The sequence below is a fragment of the Paramormyrops kingsleyae genome, chromosome 2, assembly GCF_048594095.1.
Source record: "Paramormyrops kingsleyae isolate MSU_618 chromosome 2, PKINGS_0.4, whole genome shotgun sequence".
In the NCBI taxonomy this organism is placed as follows: Eukaryota; Metazoa; Chordata; class Actinopteri; order Osteoglossiformes; family Mormyridae; genus Paramormyrops; species Paramormyrops kingsleyae.
Window position 1 is genome coordinate 20,647,970 of NC_132798.1, and position 23,196 is coordinate 20,671,165.

Here is a 23,196-nt window from a genome sequence, read left to right on the forward strand (position 1 = left end):
AACTTTTTTCTTTGCATCCTTTACCCCCGCCCAACCACCACCACCATCAGCCCCTCCCCCAAAATAACCCGAGACGGCAGACTGGGGGAAGGAGGGCACAACCCTAAAAAAATTGAGTAATTATTGCTTAATCACCAGTTGTGGTAATTGTAACTGATGACTGCGTAATTGCTAATTGTGGCCTTTTGTGTGTCTCCCCTCTGCCACCATCGCTGTCCTGTGCTCTTCACTGCATTAATCTCCAATCAGGATGCTGCTGATGGCTGTTTCTCAATTTTTAGTTAACATGCGTAACAGAGATACGTAAATGTACACATGCAGACATACACACACACAAGACACATGCACAGCTACAGATATGTACACAGATACATAAAGATACAGATACGTACACAGACAGACATACAAATACAGATACGTACACAAATACAGATACTTACACAGACAGAGATACAGATACGTACATAGACACACACACATACACAGAGAGATACAGATACATTCACAGACAGATACAGATACGTACACAGACAGATACAAATACAGACACAGACAGGTACAGATACAAATATGTAGAAATACAGATACAGACACGTAGACAGACATACAAATACGTACACAGACACAGGCAGATACAAATACAGACATGTAGACAGACAGATACAAATATGTACACACACACAGACAGATACGTACTGTACACAGAAACAGACAGATACAAATACATAACCAGACACAGACAGGTACAGATACGTACTCAGACAGATAAAGACACAGACAGGTACGGATACGTATAGACACAGACAGATACAGATACAGATATATACTCAAACAAATGCAGATTTGTACAGAGACACAGATAGGCACAGATATGAACACAGAAAGATACAGATTTGTACACAGAGACACACACAGACACAGGGATACAGGCCATCTGGAGGTGAGGCCCACCCATTCAGTGTTGATGGCAGCGGTACAATACAGTGTAATGATTGTGTATGACAGATATGTGTGTGTGGTTTGATCAGTCGATCAAACAGATTTTTCATTCTCTTTGTTCATTTGGTTTTAGTAATGTCATGAGTCACCAAGTGAATTGTTATAAGACTGGCCCACCTAATTCTCTGCTGGCCCACATGATTCTCTGCTGGCCCACATGATTCTCTGCTGGCCAACCTGATTCTCTGCTGACCCACATGATTCTCTGCTGGCCAACCTGATTCTCTGCTGGCCCACATGATTCTCTCCTGGCCAACCTGATTCTCTGCTGGCCCACATGATTCTCTGCTGGTCCACATGATTCTCTGCTGGCCCACATGATTCTCTGCTGGCCAACCTGATTCTCTGCTGGCCCACATGATTCTCTGCTGGCCAACCTGATTCTCTGCTGGCCCACATGATTCTCTCCTGGCCAACCTGATTCTCTGCTGACCCACATGATTCTCTGCTGGCCAATCTGATTCTCTGCTGGCCCACATGATTCTCTGCTGGTCCACATGATTCTCTGCTGGCCCACATGATTCTCTGCTGGCCAACCTGATTCTCTGCTGGCCCACATGATTCTCTGCTGGCCAACCTGATTCTCTGCTGGCCCACATGATTCTCTGCTGGCCAACCTGATTCTCTGCTGACCCACATGATTCTCTGCTGGCCAACCTGATTCTCTCCTGGCCCACATGATTCTCTGCTGGCCAGCCTGATTCTCTGCTGGCCCACATGATTCTCTTCTGGCCAACCTGATTCTCTGCTGGCCAACCTGATTCTCTGCTGGCCCAACCACACTATGATTTCTGTTTCTACTATTCTGGGCGATGTCCCGGAACCTTGGGGTTATCCTGCTTACACAGAGCTTCACTATTCCAAACAAAGAGAACTTCCAGTTTTTTATTTAGCCACTATTGATAAAATCTGAACCTGCCCCAGCCGCTGTGCAGCCTTGTTATGACATGCAGTCGATACTGTTTATGTATTCCACATGATTAATGGGGAGAAATAACCCTGGACGTCACCCTAAAAGAGGCCTCCCACTACAGTCAGAACAAATGGACACACTGGAAGTGAAACAGTGCAGTTGGAGACGGGAAGTGAAACACAGCAAATGGATACACTGGAAGTGAAACAAAGCAGATGGACATCCTGGAAGTGAAACAGTGCAAATGGACACACTGGAAGTGAAACAGTGCAAATGGACAGGTTGGAAGTGAAACAAAACAAATGGACACACTGGAAGTGAAACAAAGCAGATGGGCACACTGGAAGTGAAACAGTGAAAATGGACAGACTGGAAGTGAAACAGAACAAATGGACACACTGGAAATGAAACGATGCAAATGGACACATTGGAAGTAAAATAATACAAATTGACACACTGGAAGTGAAACAGAGCAGGAGGAAAAGGAAGAGAGGTTTAAAAATAATGATGCTGCAATCTGAAAGGCGACAGGGCAGTGGGATGGCATGTCTTGGGCCTGGAGCTTGATGTCTTACTAAGGCAACATTCAGAGAGGGGGGAAGTCATTTACACATCAGCCCTGTGATAGCAGACCTTCCCGTAAGTGTCGGGCAGAATTCACTTAGAGGCAGCACACTGCCATATTGATTGATCCCAACGAACGAATAATTCATCAGGTTGTGAGGCTCTCTTAAGGCAGAAGGCTTTTCTCCTCTCCCATTGGTGCCATTGTTACACTTTTTAATTCTGGAACCCTCGCCCTGCCTCAGCATGTGCCAGCACTCCCGGGGGTGTTCCAAGCCAGCCTGTGTTCCGTCCAGGATCTCATTCAGCATGTGTAAATGGCACCTGTCATCACACACTAGTAGTTCTAGTGGAGAGACTGAAGGCTTTTACTTGGATTGTGTGATATACACCCACTGAAACAGGACTGTATGACTCCCCATCAAAGTTACACTGTATGGTTTGTTACATAAGCTGCACCTCCCTCCCACCCCCCTTGCTCTCCGTGGTCACATTGGAAGTCCCCATCCTCATCTGCCCCAAATGCCTTTGCCAGCCTGCCAAGCTCCCCACTCAGTCAGGCCATCCTGGTTGCACCGTCCAGATGACAAGCAGTAGACAGTGAAGCCCCTGCACCAGCCAGCTGTGTGTGTGAGGGGATCGTTGGAGCTGTCCAGTCCTCCCCTTAGATGTGAGAAGGTGGCACTTGCGTACATAAAGATGCCAGCTAGTGTACCCAGGTACCCCTTTGCCAAGGTCCAAGAATGCTTTCCAGCGGCAAGTTCCAAATCTTCTGTCTGCTATGTAACCATGGTGTCTCCAGATCCTGATGTTCATGGTTTGGTGTCTTCAGTGACTGTTTCATAGCTTCTGGAAAGCTCTGTCTTCAGATCTAGCCCCTCAGTCCTTGCATGTGAAATCAGCAGTGGACACAAAGCGAAATTAACAAGCAGCAAAAATTCCTGACACAATGAGACGTGTTGACTGTGATACCACGACACGTGCTATGAAAGTGGGGCAGGAAGGTGGGTCTAAGCAGCATTCTTCTGGAGCACAGAAGACCATGAAGGCTAAGTTTGCCCCCTACTGGTTGGAAGATATTGTGTAGTTTCAGAGCATTGGGTCTCCGTGGGCGGTACACAGCTCTAATTCACATCAGGCTAACTTATTTAAAAAGCTCCTCTGTTATGATAGGTTTTCCAAAAGGTGAGTTTTATGTCATATTGGAAGAGCTTATGCCCCAGATTCCCACAGGCAGCGGGAGAGTGGCTTTTAAAATGAAACTGCTGAGGGATTGGGTGTTAAAAGTAAAGGGGAATTAGCTGGTTTAGCATCACACATCCCCATCTGAGCAGCACTGGGCTTAAAGCTGTCAGAGACACTTAGGTTTGGAATGTGTGGAAGTGAGCATTGGGACAGGTGGGTATGAGGTTCAGGACATGAGGGTGTGAGGTTCGGGACATGAGAGTGTGAGGTTCGGGACATGCAGGAAGTGAGGTTCGGGACATGAGGGTGTGAGGTTCGGGACATGAGGGTGTGAGGTTCGGGACATGAGGGTGTGAGGTTCGGGACATGCAGGAACTGAGGTTCCGTACATGAGGGTGTGAGGTTCGGGACATGAGGGTGTGAGGTTCGGGACATGCTCGGGTGAGGTTCAGGACATGAGGGTGTGAGGTTCGGTACATGAGGGTATGAAGTTCGGTACATGCAGGAAGTGAGATTCGAGATGTGTTTTGGGAGGTGCAGGAGAAAGGTTCAAGATGTACGGGAGAGGTTCGCGACATGCAGGAAGTGAGGTTTGGGACGTGAAGGAGTCAGGTTCAGGACATGCAGGAATGAGATTTTTTGGATATGCAGGAATGAGGTTCAGGACATGCAGAAATTAATTTTGGGACATACAGGAGTGAGGTTTGGGACATGCAGGAGTGAGGTTTGAGACATACAGGAGTGATGTTGGATATGTGCAGAAGTGAGGTTTCGGAAGTGCGAGAATGAGGTTTGGGATGTCCAGGAATGAGGTTTTGGGATGTACAGGAATTAGGTTCGGGACGTGCAGGAGTGAGGTTCAAGGCCTGCAGGAATGAGGTTCGGGACATGCAGGATGTGAGGTTTGGGATATGCAGGAGTAAGGTTCAGGATGTGTGTGAGTGAAGTTTGGGACATGCAGGAAGTAAGGTTAGAGACGTGAAAGAGTGAGTTTCGGGACATGCAGAAATTAAGTTTTTTGGACATGCAGGAGTGAGGTTCAGGACATGCAGGAGTGAGGTTCGGGACATGCTGGAGTGAGGTCCAGCACGTGCAGGAATGGGGTTTTGGGACATGCAGGAATTAAGGATTGGGACGTGCAGGAGTGAGGTTTTGGGACATGCAGGAATGAGGTTTTGGGACATGCAGGAATTAGGTTCGGGATATTCAGGACTGAGGTTAGGGGCGTGCAGGAATGAGGTTTTGGGATGTGCAGGAATTAGGTTCGGGACGTGCAGAAATGAGGTTCGGGACATACAGGAGTGAGGTTCAGGACTTGCAGGAGTGATGTTTGATATGTGCAGGAGTGAGGTTTGGGAAGTGCGAGAATGAGAGTTGGGATGTGCGGGAATGCAGTTTTGGGACATGCAGGAGTGAGGTTCAGGATATGCGGGAGTGAGGTAGGGAGGGAATTAATCATTTCTGGGCTCAGGACAACCTCACCAGCTGTCCCCCTAGGACAGCCAGCCTGGCCTTAGGTAACCAGAGGTGTTTCACTCAGCTTGTGTGAAGTTTGGAGTGGCAGGTAGTTGGATAAATAATGCCTGAGCCTTGGGTGGGGCGTGACTTCAAAGGCAACAGGGGCATATTATGCTGTGAATCTGCAAACGGGGTGATCCCCCCCCCGAATGATGACAAAGTAATGGTGTGATTGTGGAGGTCACCTCTTTGTTCGTGTGTTAGGCAGCAGTCCGGGGGGGTCAGCGGGGGAGGTTGCTGGGATCATGCTGGTATCAGGAAGCGACTCGATCTCCCAGTGACACCCCCCAGTGAATGACGTGGTGCAGGCTGATGTAAATATCTGTCTTGGGTGGCTGCAAGATTGCATGTTTTCCTGAAATGTGCTCATTATTACTATTATTATTATTTAGCAAATTCTAAATTTTGTTCAACAGCTTAAGTCAGGGAGTTGTGGTTGAAGCTCTTTCTCAGCCAGGACGAGCTCCCGCCGCCCACTCTGATCTCCAGTACCTGTCAGCCTGTGCGTTACTAGGAAATACAGGTGTTGCTTGGATAAAAGTCGAAGTAGCATCTCGATTTCATGATGTCTCTGTTAAGGATCAGGATGTGCTTTTCCAGTGTTACTTAAAGAGTTTTGTCTTTTTGAACCCAATTGTGAAACAGCTGCTGGTCTGGAAGTAAATATTATAGTCTAATTTTGTATGCAATTTTGTGCCAGTATAGAAGACCAAAACAGAAGGGCATTCTCCGATAGCATTTGGAGAATCGAAAACTGGGCTCCCTGCTTGATTTTCAGGCTGTGCTGAAACAGTGACCTGCTTTTTTTCTTTATTACGTTTGTGGTTCTGTTTATTTGCCGTTGTAGATTTTGTTAAGAAGCATTGCCTGTGAAAATAAAACATTTTACTTTAACATACTGTACAACAAGCAGCTTTTAGTCGTGCAGGGAATAGCCTTTAGTCTCGTAGAACAGTGAGCTTGCCTTGTCCACGCTTCTCTTTAATCCCCATTTTTAATGATGCTGCCACCATGGCTTTGATCATGATGGGGCCCACTCTGCTTTGGTAATTCTGTCAAGACAGGGGGCGCTAATGAAGCAAATCAATGCTGGTTCTGCATGGCATTTTCGGGTGTCTGTCCCTTGCTTGTTCATTTCCCATCTCCTGTCTTGCTCAGGTTGTTCAGGCCTGGGGGGGGGGGTTGAGTGGCTGTGTGGGTCTGTAAAACCTGCTCTCAGTGTGTCAGGCTCTCACACACATGCACACATGCAAATGCAAACGAACACACAGGCAAGCTATCGATCAGTGCAATCAATGGTGGTGAAATGAAATCAATTGTCTGTGTCACCCGCGGAGATGTATGCGTCTGAGCTGTTCATCTGCTTGACATGCCACTGGCCGTGCACCAAGCCTGGGTGTGTAAGGGGGGGCGTTTGGCCGTCTTCCTGACATGCCCCTAAACCTGATCCTGTCCCCCCCCCCACACCTCAGTCCTCCACCTATCCGGCACATTGGAAGGTGCGAAGGTCATTATTGTAGTTTGCAGGGTCGTTTTTGTGGACTCTTGTCTGGTATGGCGTCTGGAAATCAGGGACCTGGGGCGAGAGTAGCGGGGAGTCCCCCCCTTTGAAATGCCAGCAGTTCGGAGCGGGTCGTGCTGGAATTAAACACTGTCTGACATTTGGGTGAGGCCTATACTGAGTAGTGTGCCACTTGCCTACCTGCAGGCGACTAGTTTAGGAAGGTTAGTGCCGTCCTTCTTGGACTCCTGCATCTCTTCGTGTTATTCCTCCATTCTTTTTGTCCTGCTTTATTCTCCATAGGGGCTCGGGGTGGATCCTTACTGAGCATGCTCAAAGCAAGACTGCCGCATTCTTCCGTCTGACCCGGCAGCTGGTACTAAGCAGGAACAGGGAAATGCTTTTAGCGGATAGAGCAGGCGGGTGAGGTGGGGTGGGGTGGGGTGGGGTGGGGTGGGGTGGGGTGGGGTGGGGTGGGGTGGGGTGCGGTGCGGGTGTGTACCTGCGTCGGTTGATGGGGGCACCGTCTCCACTCCGCTTTCGGGCCACACGGCAGGGGGCTGCTATGCACCGCCATCACAGCTGCCCCGTTGACAGGGCCAGGTGGCAGTTCATTTGCTTCTAATGTCTCTCCTAATGAATTGTTAATTGGTTTTTGGAACCCGCAGAGTTGGGGGGGGGGGGGCAGAGCTGTGTGGGGACAGGAATGGGGAGGGCCTCCTTGTCACTTCATCTGCATGGCAATTGGATATGGTGTTATTTTGGAGTAACGTTGTCACGCTGGCCCAGTTAAAATGACTGGGTCCTTCTTAGTCTTCACAGATACAGTGTTATTCTGGAGTAACACTGTCACAGTGTGATGTCATTTGGAGTATAGTTGCAGTTAAAATGAGGGGCTCCTTCTTACTCCTCTCAGATATAGTGTTATTCTGGAGTAACACCATCACGCTGTGATGTCATTTGGAAAATAGCTGTAGTTAAAATGAGCGGCTCCTTCTTACTCCTCTCAGATACAGTGTTATTCTGGAGTAACACCATCATGCTGTGATGTCATTTGGAGTATAGCTGCAGTTAAAATGAGCGCCTCCTACTTACTCCTCTCAGATACAGTGTTATTCTGGAGTAACACCATCATGCTGTGATGTCATTTGGAGTATAGCTGCAGTTTAAATGACCGGCTCCTTGTTACTCTTGTCAGTTACGTGTTATTGTGAGTAACGCCGTCACGCCACGATCTTAGACTATAGCTGTAGCTAAAATGAGCAGCAGCTCCTTGTTACTTCTCTCAGATACAGTGTTATTCTTTATATACCTGAGTGCATTTGTGTGCACATCCCCCTCCCACCTGGTTTATGACACTCTTTCTCTCTTCCAGGTGGTAGCACTTAATAAACGGAGCAAAGAGGCAGAGTCAGCCTTCCTTGGAGTCTACAAACAGCTGATTGAAGCCCCAGGTGAGACACCCTCAGAGAGGTGAATCGGGGGGGCTGCTGAGCTCATCTGAAGTGGGTTCGCCTCCTTGTTTGTCTTCTTGGGGGTGGGACCTGGTTGTGGTTGTTGGGTCACTTTCTTATTTAAAGGCTTAAATAGGCAGCACCAACATTCGGTGGTGAGGAAGATAACTCTGCCTTTTTCTGTTGCTGTTGTGGCGGGTTTATGGTTATGGGAGATGGCCGCAGGATGACATCACATCTTCTCGTGATCATGGGAGCACTCCTGACACCTGCTAGCAGAAGGATTTCTGGTTATGGTGGAAGCCTTCTGGTGGAGCCCCCTCTTCTCTCTCACTCTTAAATAAAGCACCACTTCAGCCTTATGTATTAACAAACAGGAGCACTCAGCTACATGGGATCAAGGAGCACTTTCTTCTCAAGCCATCACATTGGCTGTAGAGTTTGGGTTTAAGTTCCCACAATGCATCTGAAAATTATGTAAAAGTTCTTTTCTGTAGACTTTGGCTAAGATTTGCTACTCTATTTGATTCACTAGTAAGAAAAATAGTTTTTGATTTCTTCTATGTGTTTTACAACCTAAATTGCATGGTACTGAAGCATGCCAGAATTTTTTATTTCATTGTGGGCAGTTTTGCTTAGTTTAGACTGGCAGTAGCTGGTTTTGCTTAGTTTAGACTGGCAGTAGCTGGTTTTGCTTAGTTTAGACTGGCAGTAGCTGGTTTTGCTTAGTTTAGACTGGCCGTGGCTGGTTTTGGCCAGTTTTATCCAATTATTGCTGGCTTTTTGCCTTCTGAAGCTTCTCTAAAGTGATCTTCATATTTGAATGACTGCCTGGCTCATTAATCTTAATGCTTTGGTCACTATACATTGCTCTGATGTGGAAGAGCCCCCAAAACCCATAGTTCAGACCCCTCTGTCAAAGGAGGCTAAACTTCAGCACAGATAAACTTCTCCTGTTGGCTGATGATTATTCAGACACCGTAGCCATATGATGCTGCACCCAAAGGTGAAATAGCACCACGTATCTGCCTTCCCTGGTACTACCTCAAGATGCTGCTACCATGTGGGAGCAGCCGGGAGGTGGACATTTAGGGTCCCTCCCTGCTCTTCTGCTACTTTGGCTGATGTCAACAGAAAATCCTCAGCGCTTGATCGCTTTACCCCTCCCTGTTATGTGCTTTTGTTTTGTTCCCTTTTATCGTTAACTCAGCAGTTATTTTAAGCTGTCCGAGGCTCTGTGATTATGGAATACTACTGTAAATGGCTTTTCTCCACGATCAGAGCAGGTGTGGGGGATGTGATACAGAGAGAAGCTAGAGTGTGCTGGTGTCTCTGTGCGTGTGTGAGAGATAAGGCATTGCTATTGATTGAGGTTTGGACTGTTTCAGAAGTTCATCTGGCATGAAAAGTCATTTACCACAAGAGTTTGTGTAACATGATATCACCTTTAAAAAACCTAGGTAGTGAAGAGTTGGTGGACAGGGGTGGGGGTCACAGGTAGCAGGGCTAGACATAAGGATTTAGGAGGGCACAGCCACTTTGGCTTTGGCTATTCATATTTTTTCTAGGGCACAAGGCCATTAAGCCTGGGTACAAGGCCAAAATCTGGAAATTTCATAGGACACCTCGGGCCTTGTGGAGGAATTTTATTTCCATAAAGGATGCACTTTTTTATTTTCAAAAAAGCAGAAACTTTCCAAAAAGGAATTGGGTCAATACTGAGTCACTAATTACCAATTACTGTAATTACCAAGTTTAGACAACCTACGCAATACGACCTTCGATTTGAGACAGAATATATATATTTATAGATATATATAGCTTTATTTCAAAAAACAAAATCCAACAATAAAGGAGCCGTCAATATTTTTGTATTTGTTTGCTCAGAACACCCGTATTCTTTTAGTGTACATGACAATTGACTTGACGTTCGTTTTTTGCACACTGCACGCTACCAGTCCTATATCCTCCCAGCAGAGCTTGGTACTTGGTAGTCAAATCTGCTCTGCCTCGGCAAATGTTTTTTTACAACACCATCTGACACTTACCTGAACAAAGTAGATAATTTGCAACATTTTGCGGCAGTAGCCGCGAGTTCAGCTTGCTTTCTTTTACGTTCTCGATCTTTGCGAGGCATGGTGACAGCATAAGCAGCAGACAACTACACGATGATTACCGAAGAGGACACCTATCTGTTATTCAGAAACCGTCGGATGGCTTTTCCAATCAACAACGTAACCCCCGATGATGCACCATTGTCATTGCTGTGGCTCCATAGTAGGCTGGACGATACATACCGTACCAGCCAATCATGCGACGAACACATGATCGTATTAGTCCAGAATTCATTGCGGTTCATTCAGTAGTTGGGAATTACGAGATGTGCGGGTCGACCTCGTTTCTCGTATCGAAGGTTGGGTTCGGGTTCAGTACAGATGCATCGATTGTTGACGAGGTAAAGTGGACCGTGTCGTGCGCAAGTCTTTTGTGTAATGAACGTTACTTTCGGTAAAAAGGGGGCATACGACCAGACAAACATTAAAGGCAGGCCAATCTTGGCCGTAAGGTACTTCAATTTTGACGAGGCGTGCGGCCAATTTTGAAAGGCACGACGGCCATTGGCCGCGGTGCCGCGGCTTATGTCTAACCCTGAGGTAGAGTCACCAGTACTGTTCCTACCTGATGCAGCTATGGTCGCTCATGGAGTCACCACACCTCCCCAACGCGGTTACGGTCTCTCACAGGGTCACTGCTCCTCTTCTATGTGGTTAAGATCTCTCATGGGGTCACCACACCTCCCCAACGCGGTTACGGTCTCTCACAGGGTCACTGCTCCTCTTCTATGTGGTTAAGATCTCTCATGGGGTCACCACACCCCCCCGACAAGGTTACGGTCTCTCGCGGGGTCACCACACCTCCCCAACGTGGTTACGGTCTCTCACGGGGTCACCGCTCCTTCTCTATGCAATTACGGTGTCTCACGGGGTCACTGCACCTCCCCGACACAGTTACGGTCTCTCACGGGGTCACCGCACCTCCCCAATGCGGTTACGGTCTCTCATGGGGTCACCTCTCCTCCTCTATGCAGTTGCGGTCTCTCACGGGGTCACTGCACCTCCCCGACACGGTTACGGTCTCTCATGGGGTCACCGCTCCTCCTTTATGCGGTTACGGTCTCTCATGGGGTTATCGCACCTCCCCGAAACGGTTACGGTCTCTCACGGGGTCACCGCTCCTCCTTTATGCGGTTGACGTCTCTCACGGGCTCACTGCACCTCCCCGACACGGTTACGGTCTCTCACAGGGTCATCACTCCTCCTTTATGCGGTTACGGTCTCTCATGGAATTACTGCACCTCCCCGACTTGGTTACGGTCACTCATGGAGAAACTTCTCCTTCCCATTCGCAGTAACGGTCACCGCTTCTCCCTGAGGCAGTTACGGTCGCTCTCGGGGTCACCACTCCTCCCCAATGCAGTCACGGTCTCTCACTGAGTCACTGCTTTTCTCTGATGTGGTTACAGTGTTTCACAGGTCCTTAGTTACCTGACCTCCTCAAATGTTTGGGCAGCAGCGCAGGTTAGTGGTCACTGGCGGTTCTGCGTTGATCTCAGGTCCATATGACAGGAGCTGGGTGGGACACTGATTAAGGTACACTGTCATGGGAGTTGCAGTATAAACACCCCCTCTTGCTGAGTGTGAATAATCCCGCATTTGATTATCTCTCAGAAGTTGGAAATTCCGAGGTGCGTAACGTCACGTCTGGCCACGTCTGCGATGAGCTATGCACATCGTAGAACAAACATGGCTGCCTCCATGAACACGCTGCTGTGTGTTGTTCCTTTATATTTTAGCAGATTTGGAGTGAGATTTTTTTTTCCGAGAGACAAACAAACAAGAAACACAAACTAGTCAAACCACATTAAAAGCTTTGTAATATTTTAGTAAATCCATAGCAATATTCTTTTTCGAGATGCAAACAAACTACAAACAAACCAAAGACACTAACAAGTCTGGTAAAAATCTGACATGGTATGCTAGGATACTGTTTACGGTCATGATATGGTGTTCTCTAAATCGAACACGTGCGATTACATTTATAACTATTAATATACAGTGGTACCTCAGTTCTCGAACTCATTAGAACTCGAATTTCCAAGCAGTTCGGAAAAAAAAATACCTAGAACTCGATCTGAATCTCAGAAGTCAAACCGTGAACGCTGACTTAAGATAACTTGTACACGCGGGGAAATGAGTCACGCGACACGCCTCTCAGCGGAAACATAGGGTAACGCTTCAGTCTAAGCTTCGCATTCGCTGTGATAGCATCGTGCATGTTTACACTTCCTGAATACATATATTTAGACAGTAAAAATACATTTAGACAATGATAGACAGTAACAGTAATTACAGTAATACATTTAAATATAAAGATTTATTATTAATTATTTTTATATTAATAATAAACCATTAATACATTTATTTATAATAATATTGTCGTGCCGGACAGGGACGGAACGGAGACAAAGGCGCAGACGTCAGGGTATCGGGGAAAACGGGGTTTAATTACAGGTAAGGCAGGCAAAACGCAGATGGACAATACAATGACCAGACTGGGGAAACAAACTGAAACGCGGACTAAATACAGAGGACTAATGACAACAACCAGAAACAGCTGATCACACGGGGATTCAACACGGGGTTAACGAGGGGGCATTGCACACAGGAGGAGCGGACGATCGGGGCAGGACACATCGTTTTTTTTTTTTAAACTTTACACATTGTTTGGATACATTTCTTTTCTTACTTTACAAATTACTGTTTTTTTAAATGTGCTTAGATGTGTTTAGTACAGTATATGCTCTTCTTGTTTTATCCGGTTCATTTTCTGTTAAAATGCTAAAAAAACATATTTACGTGTAATTTTTTGGGGCCGGGGAAGCAATTAATTGGTTTTCCATTATTTCTTATGGGGAAAATTCAATCACAACTCAAACTTTTTAGTATTCGATCCGGAGTTCTGAACGGATTAAATTCGAGTTCTGAGGTACTACTGTATTCAACAAAATAAACATTTTTTAATATATAACAACAAAATTCTGTCCGACTTCAGCGTTGGAAAGGAGGAATGTTTCCAACGAAGTGACGTTTTTCATGATGTTTTTATCCGAGTTCCAACTCAGAGAGAGATAACTGCACACAGGATAATGTCTGCAAGATCACCTGACCTGTAAGTAGCCCCAACCTGATGGTAAACTGGCCGCCGTCCCGCTGCTGCTGCCGTCATCACTGAGGGGCAGGGCTTGTCTTCTTGGCAGGATGTTGGAGATAGCTGTTTGCTTGCCTAGGTTTGGAGGTGTCACTTTTTAACTGGGGGGTGGAGGGGAGGAGGTTGTTTGAGGAGGAGGCAAGCTGTACCCTCCCTTGGCGGAAGCATAAATGTGAAGTAAAGCACATGTTTAGGGCGGCAGGCCTGATGTAAAATGAAAGCGCTGTGTGTTCCAGGACAAGTGATTAATAAGAGCAGTAATAAGCAGAGGCCCAGGAGATGCTGGAGGTGTTTAATAATGCATAATGTTCATAAAGGACTCCAGGCTCTCCAAGGGGCTCCAGTGGAGGGAAAGACCCCGGTGTGTGTGTGTGTGTGTGTGTTTGTCTGCCTGTATGTGTGTGTGTGTGTGTCTGTCTGCCTGTGTGTGTGTGTGTGTGTGTGTGTGTGTGATTGTGTTTGTCTGCCTGTATGTGTGTGTGTGTGTGTGTGATTGTGTTTGTCTGTCTGCCTGTATGTGTGTGTGTGATTGTGTTTGTCTGCCTGTATGTGTATGTGTGTGTCTGTCTGCCTGTATGTGTGTGTGTCTGTGTGTGTGTGTGTGTGTGTGTGTGTGTGTGATTGTGTTTGTCTGCCTGTATGTGTGTGTGTGATTGTGTTTGTCTGCCTGTATGTGTGTGTGTGAGTGTGTGTCTGTCTGCCTGCCTGTATGTGTGTGTGTGTGTATGTGATTGTGTTTGTCTGCCTGTATGTGTGTGTGTGAGTGTGTGATTGTGTCTGTCTGCCTGTATGTGTGTCTGCCTGCCTGTCTGTCTGACACACACACCCAGACAGAGGGACATACAGAAGCCCTGGGACATGCTGAGTGCTCCTCTTCCTATGGCAGTGGGTCTTTAGTTTTCCTCCGAGCGCCAGCCACTCTGAGTGCCTTTCCCGCCTTGATCCCCTACTCCTCATGGCTGTTCTGAGTGCTCTGTTCGTGTTTTGCTCGCCTCTTCTCAGGGTGACATGTACCTAGGTATGGCCTCGCCGCTGTCCTTCGCCGCTCAGCGGTTCCGCGTGGCTCTGTGCCGCACACGCATGTCTGCCGCTGAGCGTTTCATTACAGCACCAATAGACGCAGTTAGGCAACCGGCGTGTTTCTCTCAAGTTACCCACCCTGGAGTGGGGGCGAGGGGGGGGGGGATTCTATTATCCAACTGAATGTCAAGTGGCAACTTGGAGAAAGCAAAGAATTCCTATTACTCAAGAAGTGTGTGAAGTGTTTTTCAAAGGCTTTCACTGGGAAATCGCCTTCACTCGGATCCTTTGAAGAAATACACCTACAATGCAGCAGGCCTTTGCAAAGGGAGCAGGCGTTCCAACCACTCCGCCCCCTCCCTTGCTGAAACGGTGACCCCGGTATTCACCATGTGACCGTCAGGGCCTGTCACAGGCACCGCGGAGGCTGGTGAGGACGGCGTCTGTTTCTGTGAGGGCAGGGCGGAGTGAAGGTCGCCGGCTGGTTCGGTAGGTCTCTTTTCTTCCTAGTATTTGCCCTGAGTTCCTTCAGTGAATCTCTGGCTTTATTCGAAACAGGTGAAGCACTTTTAGCTGAAAGCATTAGTCAAGCAACAGCATTAATGTAACAACAGAACAACCAGGATAGGATACATCCACACCACAGGTCAGTCATGAAAGGAGGGCAAATAATGACCTAGAGCTGAGAAAGAATTCTTCTGCTCTCAGCTTTTTAGAGTAAACTGCTGTTCAGAGTGAGTTAAGGATCAGATCAGATGAGTGCAGACACAAGGCGTTTTCTCATTTTTGGACCAAATGGTGAAAAAACTGGTTGATAACATTGAATAAAAAAGTTGAGGCCTAGCCTTGTAAATTAATTAGTTACACATATTGTGCGAAGGCAGCACAGCTGGGCTCATTTGCATGCACACAACAAATAATTATGGCGGTCCTGTGCTCAGCTAATGGGCTTGCTGGGTTAATTATGTCAGAACGTAATTGTGGGGGGGGGGGGGCCCTAATGGGGGACCCCACTGAGCCTGGGCCAGCTAATGACTCCCCCACCCAAAGCGACCCAAACACGGCCCTCAGGGGCTCCATTGCCCGTCCCATAAGCTGTGAGTGGACAGTCCATTTTGGGGATGGGGGATCTTTGGAGGTCGCTGCAAGATCCCCGCTTGCTCAGAAACTGCAGCTTACGGCTGGAAGGCTTGGAGAGTGTGGGGGGGGGGGTGGTCGTCAGGTGGGGGGGGGGTCAGCAACGAGGGCAGATGGAGGGAAGGACCTTCAGTATCACTGCAGATGTCCAGTGCGTAGATCGACTTTGGGTGTAACACCTGCAGATTACTGATTATGGCTGTTTGTCACATGTCTCAGGTTCCAGTTTGTTGTCTTGCCTTCTTTGTGGTCTTTGTGGGCTTTTTTTGGTCACTGCAGGGTATGAGGAACAATAATCCACTTGCAGAAAAAGAGGAACTTTACCAGGGACTGAACTCACCACATCAAAAGGGACCATGAGGGGTGAAACAAAGGCAGGGCTTGAGCTAAGACTAACTAAGCCTAAAACAGACATATTTAGGAACAGAGGGGAGCATATAGGCCAGACACAGTATGTACCACAAATACTAACAGCACAGCACATACTATATCTACAAACGCACAGCACTAACAATACTCACAACACTGACACCTGTAAACATCCACAATAACCAACAAAGGAACAAGGCACGGGCAGGCGCATGTATACAATGATTATGAGGGTTAAACGGGGGACAGGTGAGAACTAATAACAATTACAAAGTACTAAGGCTTCAAACACTGGAACGAGAATCAAAGGTAACAGGGCATAAGTAAGAACCTAGACACTGGCAAGGGTTAGTCATGAACCTAGACACTGGCAAGGGTTAGTTATGAACCTAGACACTGGCAAGGGTTAGTCATGGTGCGTTCCATTTGCCTTCGGATCCGAGTCTTGGTTGCCGAGATTACGTCACATCCGCTAAAAACTCGGGGAAAACCGACGCGTTCCATTTGCCACAGAAGTAGCAATACCATGGACCTGTATCAAAAAGCAAGATTTTTTGCTTAGCCGGACAACTTGTTAGATTTAAGGGACCTCAGTTTAAATGGCCTTTATCTTTGTTCACTTACAGTTAGCCCAAACTAACTTAAATCTGACAAATAATCCGACTAATCATGAAATCCAATTCTAGCCCGATTAATTGTTAGCCATTGTTAGCAAAATCAGTTGATAACACATTACGCGCTGTGCTTTACGTATAAAACTCTGTAACAACATGTCCACAGATAAGTTGGACGGTATAGTGTGTGCGACTGATTTAATGACCCACAAATAAGAAGTAGTGCTTGAACAGGATAAAACTACAACTTTCCCTTCTGTTGATAAAGGGCGCAGCCATCTTGGATTCTGAACTCAGGATCCTCTGTGCTGCTCCGAGATATTTCTCAGATCTCCAAGAAACGGGAGCGCGCATGTCGTCAGTTCTGACTTCAAAATTCAGAATCCCGATTCGGATTCTGCGTTCCGAGGGCAAATGGAACTGGAAACCAACACAGAAATATAATCACCCAAACATAACAAGGAATCAACAAACCAAATACTACAATATCCACTATATACTGTACTCTCAGCCCATTCGGCCATGTGGTGGCCAAGGGAGCAGGGGAATCCACAAGGGATAGTGAAAGCACTAAACAGAGGCATGACCAGCGACCCCTACTAGCCAAATGGGGAAATCGAACAGACGAGGCAGGGGCTGATTCTAACATCTTCTCTGGTTTGTGGTTCTGGGCTGGGCTATGAGCATCTTCGGCAACACTTTACTTGAAGCAGTCTACATAAGGGTGACGTGTGCTGTTTTTTGGTATGTTGGTGATGTGATGTGGCATGGTGAGGGAGGTGCAAGCCAGGTCAGGCCCAGGACCCTCCCGTCAGGCAGTCTGTGCTGTGTTATGGTATGTTGGTGATGTGAGGGAGGTGCAAGCCCAGGTGCGACACACCTGGTGATAGTCTGTCTTCAGGTCTTCTGACCCGGCGGGGAGTGTAATGATGGGAGAGGTGGGTGACAGTGAATACAGTCTGTAGGTAAATATGACTTGAGCAACAAAATAAAACTGAAGACTTGCTTGCAGGCCGAAATCTCAAAAATGCATTTTTACTTAAAGAAGAAAATAGCAAAGCAAACAAAAAAAGCAAAATAAGCTTCCCATCGGTACCTGACGAGGTACATGAAATTATAACAAGTAATATTTAACCAGATACTGGCTTAGTTAACTTTCCTGTAGTGGATGGAGAAAACCACAAAACGTATTACGTTTAATCAAAATCTTTTAAAGGAACCAAATAAACTTTCACCCAGCTCATTACCAAACATGCTTCAGTATGTAAGCATACGAACAGCTGAGGTCACACAAGTCTTTGTATCACAGAGATTCCCATCAAATTACACACTGATAAAATGAAACAATGCTGCATTTGCCATGTGCACAAGAACATCGGAATGCTTCTTTGCACATATTCCATCTGCAAATGTTCTGTTTCTGTCTAACCATCAATAGTGGACAACGGCACAAGCTAAAACAACATGAACAGTCTTTCCTTTCATCAAAGTCACTTGTACATTCATCCAGAAGTAAAAAAAAAAAAATCGGCATGGCATTATGGGATTTGTAGTTAATATTGAATTTACATTTCTTTGTCGGATTTCTTCATCTAATAACTTACATCAAATTAAGCCATTTGATACATTTGTGTAAATCTTCAAACAATACCCTTCAAGTGCTTAACACCTTCAACACATTAAACATTAAGTTTTAACACCATCTTCTCTCCTTTGAGACCTGGACACACTTGATAGTGAAAAGACTAGTATTAAGTACTATTTCACAAATTTTGGAAAACTTCTAAAAAAACACAGAAATATCTCCTGAACCCAAGTCCTGTTCACAATCAGCGGTGGCCATAGGCCTGGCTTTTTCCCACAGCTTTGACACTGGGTTCTTGTTTAAAAACTCCCTTATCTGATTTTCCGTAATGTTTTTTAACAAAAGCAGGACTGTAGCGGTCTCATTTTAAAATGTCACAGCTCCAGAATCGTGCCAATGATTCCTGTGATATATGGACCCCTGCAAACAGTTTTAGCTGCCCGCAGCTTTTCCACATTGTTCGTCATTTGGAAGTTTTTGCTTCCCCAATTTTCCTGGTGCCCATATGGGAAAACTCATGACTGCAATGAAAAAACTAAAAATGCAAAAACTGGTTACTTATGGTTATGGTTAGGGCTGGGTAGGGGTTAAGGTAGTCATAGTTAGCGTTAGCATTTTTCCCATAGAAATGAATGAGCGGTCCCCAAAAAGATATTATTACATGACTCATTGTGTGTGTGTGTGTGTGTGTGTGTGTGTCTCCCGGGAGCGGCCAGCAGGGGGCACAGTGACTGTGATTCTCACCCAGGGAGCCACATGGTGTTGTTTCTCTCACGCCTCTTTTGCATTGTTCCGGGCATGAACTGCCTCTTTCTGTTTGCTTTTTGAAGTCTGAAGTTGTCTTCAAACTCCCTTAAGAGGGAGAGCCTGGCACCTGAAGGCGGGGGGTGCGTGGGGAGGATGGGGGGGGGGCTGGCACTCCTGATACATGCAGCAGGCAAAAAAAAGCCAGATGAAAGTTATAAAAAAAAGAAACACTAAAGTTGGTGGAGTAAAGTAGCGATTTTCTTCTTCTGTTTGACTTTTGAAGGGCTTGTGCACAGACCCCCCCCCCCCCCACCACCCCTAGCGCCCTGTCAGGCGGCTCCCCAGAGCTCCGCGCCGCACCTCGCTTTGCTACCACAAGTCACCTCCTCTGGTGACGCCGCTTCTCCGGCAGGCAGGTGCTGTGCAAGAGTGAGGGAGCAAGAGAATGAGAGGGAGGAGGGAGGTAGAGAGAGAGGGAGCGAGGGGGGTGGAGGAAGGGGAAGATTAAAAACAGCCCTGTGATGTCGAGTGTGCAGTCTCCCCCCTGAGAATCGCTGGCATAATAATTTAAATGATCAAATGATACAGAGGAGACTCGTTAGCAAAGAAACAGGCTCCTAGTTGGCCCCTTGGGGGCGCCGGTGCTGTGCTTGCATTGTTAAACAGCCCCCGCTCTCTGCTGAAGAATCCCCCTCTCCCTTTCTCCTCAGAAGACAACTTTCTTGTTTTTTCTTTATTGTTTTTTCTTCCTCTTTTAAACTCCTGCGCTTCTGCGAGCTCGTCTTGGGCGCAGTCAGTCGCGCCTGGTGGCTCACGGGGGAGTCTGAGCCTCGCGTGCTGCTGGTGACCCCCCCCCCCCCCCCACACACACACACACACACACCGGGCTTACTCCCTTAAATCATCTGCATCCTGATTTCCATGCAAAGTTTACTTGCCATCATAAGTATTTCTTTTTTTGACATTCTGTACAGTAAATTGTTCCAGCAAACTGGAGAGAGTGGGTGTGGAGCAGGTATTTGTTCCCAGATGAAGGGTTTAGAGCTGATGCTGTGTGTGTAAATACCGCCATGGCTGCTACGACTCTCACACTGGTGCCTTTAATTGATATAACACAGCATTTCCCACAGCGCACGCTTACTGTCCCTGTCTGCCTGTGCGTCTGCCTGTCTGTCTCCCCAGATCCCGCCCTCCTTCTAGAGGCCACGCACACCCTGGAGGAGAAGCTGCAGCCGCTGCAGAGCTCCGGGGCCGCTGCCCACCCGCTGCTCCGGGAGCTGGGCAGGCACCGCAAAGGTCAACTAGAGGCCCCCGCCAAGCTAGGTGACGGTCCTGCCTGACAGACACTCTCAGACACTCTGACAAATTCAGTTTCAGACCATCATGTTTTTCCAGTCTCACACTAAGCATCCTGTTGTACCCTTAAAATGGTTTTGGTTTTTGAAGGAACTCGTTGCCTATTTTTCAAAGGCAGTGCTCAGAGTATAATTTAAAATTCTAAAGACAGCTAAAATCACCTTCCACCCCCACATGCAGGCAACACGGAGGACGGCCCAGTGGCAGGGGGGGCTCTGCCCCCCAAGAGACACAGCAGCAGCCCCCGCAGCGGCACAGTGTCACTCCAACAGGGGTATGTAAGCGGGGGCGGGGGGGGGGGGCAGGGATTCTGGGTGCATCTGCCTGGTACAGTATGTGCATCCCTATGTGTGCTGATGAAATGTCTGTGTGTCTGTCTGACTGTGTCTTTATCTGTCTCTCTGTCTCTGTGTTTCTTTTTGTCTGTGTGTTTGTCTGTCTCTGTGTCTGTCTCTCTGTCTGTGCTTGTCTCTCTCTGTATCTGTCTGTGTCTGTCTGTGATTCTGTGCCTATCTGGCTGTCTCTGTACCTGTTTATGTGTCTCTGTGTCTGTCCCTGTGTCCATTCGTCTCTGTGCCTGTCTATCTTTGTGTCCCTGTGTCCATTCGTCTCTGTGCCTGTCTGTCTGTCCCTGTGTCCATTCGTCTCTGTGCCTGTCTGTCTTTGTGTCCCTGTGTCCATTCGTCTTTGTGCCTGTCTGTCTGTCTGCCCCTGTGTCCATTCGTCTCTGTGCCTGTCTGTCTGTCTGTCCCTGTGTCCATTCGTCTCTGTGCCTGTCTGTCTGTCCCTGTGTCCATTCGTCTCTGTGGCTGTCTGTCTGTCCCTGTGTCCATTCGTCTCTGTGGCTGTCTGTCTATCCCTGTATCTATTCGTCTCTGTGCCTGTCTGTCTGTCCCTGTGTCCATTCGTCTCTGTGGCTGTCTGTCTTTGTGTCCATTCGTCTCTGTGCCTGTCTGTCCCTGTGTCCATTCGTCTCTGTGCCTGTCTGTCTGTCTGTCCCTGTGTCCATTCGTCTCTGTGCCTGTCTGTCTGTCTGCCCCTGTGTCCATTCGTCTCTGTGCCTGTCTGTCTGTCCCTGTGTCCATTCGTCTCTGTGGCTGTCTGTCTGTCCCTGTGTCCATTTGTCTCTGTGCCTGTCTGTCTGTCCCTGTGTCCATTTGTCTCTGTGCCTGTCTGTCTTTGTGTCCATTCGTCTCTGTGGCTGTCTGTCTTTGTGTCCATTCGTCTCTGTGCCTGTCTGTCTGTCTGTCCCTGTGTCCATTCGTCTCTGTGCCTGTCTGTCTGTCTGTCCCTGTGTCCATTTGTCTCTGTGCCTGTCTGTCTGTCTGCCCCTGTGTCCATTCGTCTCTGTGCCTGTCTGTCTGTCCCTGTGTCCATTCGTCTCTGTGCCTGTCTGTCTGTCTGCCCCTGTGTCCATTCGTCTCTGTGCCTGTCTGTCTTTGTGTCCCTGTGTCCATTCGTCTCTGTGGCTGTCTGTCTGTCTGTCTGTCTGTCCCTGTGTCCATTCGTCTCTGCGGCTGTCTGTCTGTCTGTCCCTGTGTCCATTCGTCTCTGTGCCTGTCTGTCTGTCTGTCCCTGTGTCCATTTGTCTCTGTGCCTGTCTGTCTGTCTGCCCCTGTGTCCATTCGTCTCTGTGCCTGTCTGTCTGTCCCTGTGTCCATTCGTCTCTGTGCCTGTCTGTCTGTCTGCCCCTGTGTCCATTCGTCTCTGTGCCTGTCTGTCTTTGTGTCCCTGTGTCCATTCGTCTCTGTGGCTGTCTGTCTGTCTGTCTGTCCCTGTGTCCATTCGTCTCTGCGGCTGTCTGTCTTCATGTCCCTCCCTCTCTCCATGCAGGAACACTGATGGACTCAGCACTCTGGCTGTCAGGCTCAGGGATGCGGAAGGCCGGACCCAGATGCTTCGCGCAGGTGAGATTTCCGTATTCCTTGGAGGTGTGGGGCAGCAATGGGCAGTGTCCTTGCTAATGTGTTTCTCCCGTGCCCCCCCCCTCCCCCCCCCACAGCACTCAGCAGCACGCAGACAGAGCTGCTGGACCTGCGGTGTAAATACGACGAGGAGATGGCGTCCAAGTAAGAACTTCCGCTGGCCTCCTTGCTGCCTTAACGTCAGGGTGGCACCACCTGCAGGCCACAAAGGGCAGGCGATGGAGTCAGGACCCCTACACACACGCACATGCAGATTCACACGGTCACATTGATTCACACCAATGGCAAACAGCAAATACGTTATAGCAGTATAACAGCAGTATGTTAATGCGCCAACCCCCCCCCCCCCCCCCCACCTCCCTCCAACATACAGTACTAGGGTTCATACTGAGCTGTTTTGCAAACACAAAACTAATTCAGATATTCGCCGGAGTGTTTGGACTCTTTTTTTTTTTTGTCATGGTGATGGAGTGCTCATGAGCAGTTAATTGTACTTTTAGGAATCAATATTCAGTAATGATGCTAATGCTAACAGTGTTTGTACTAACTCTTTTATGCTATAGTATTCAGACACTCTAAGTACTCACATTACAAACATTTGTACATAAACCAATACTCAAGGATTCAGACGCAGTATTAGTACTCACACTTAGTGCTTCCCAGAGTATTGAGTGTTAGTACTTACAGCATGTGCTCCCTCGAATATTCAAACAGTGTTAGTACTCTATGTGAGCTCCCCCCCGATCAAGAATTTGGATACTTTTAGTACTCACAGTGAGTGCACCCCCTCCCCTGAGTATTCAGCCATAGTGCTAGTACTCACACTGGGTGCCCCCCTAAGTATTCAGATATCATGTTAGTACTCACGCTGAATGTGCCCCTCCTATAAGTATTCAGATATTGTGTTAGTACTCATACTGACTGTGTCCCTCTTCCTAAGAGTATTCAGATACTGTGCTAGCACTCATACTGACTGTGCCCCTCCTCTTACAAGTATTCAGATATTGTGTTAGTACTCATACTGACTGTGTCCCTCTTCCT

At 47.6% G+C, this 23,196-nt stretch overlaps 1 protein-coding gene across 4 annotated transcripts in view; it reads left to right on the forward strand.

Moving 5' to 3' along the window:
* The window catches only part of cux2b (cut-like homeobox 2b), a 112,990-nt gene that overhangs the window by 72,242 nt on the left and 17,552 nt on the right, over positions 1-23,196 (forward strand). For all 4 annotated transcript variants that reach the window (XM_023840612.2, XM_023840613.2, XM_023840615.2 and 1 more), the window contains 5 exons: positions 8,056-8,134; positions 20,057-20,197; positions 20,411-20,504; positions 22,064-22,137; positions 22,233-22,299. In XM_023840612.2, coding sequence (XP_023696380.1) covers positions 8,056-8,134; positions 20,057-20,197; positions 20,411-20,504; positions 22,064-22,137; positions 22,233-22,299 — 455 coding nt within the window. The remainder of the gene's footprint in view (positions 1-8,055; positions 8,135-20,056; positions 20,198-20,410; positions 20,505-22,063; positions 22,138-22,232; positions 22,300-23,196) is intronic.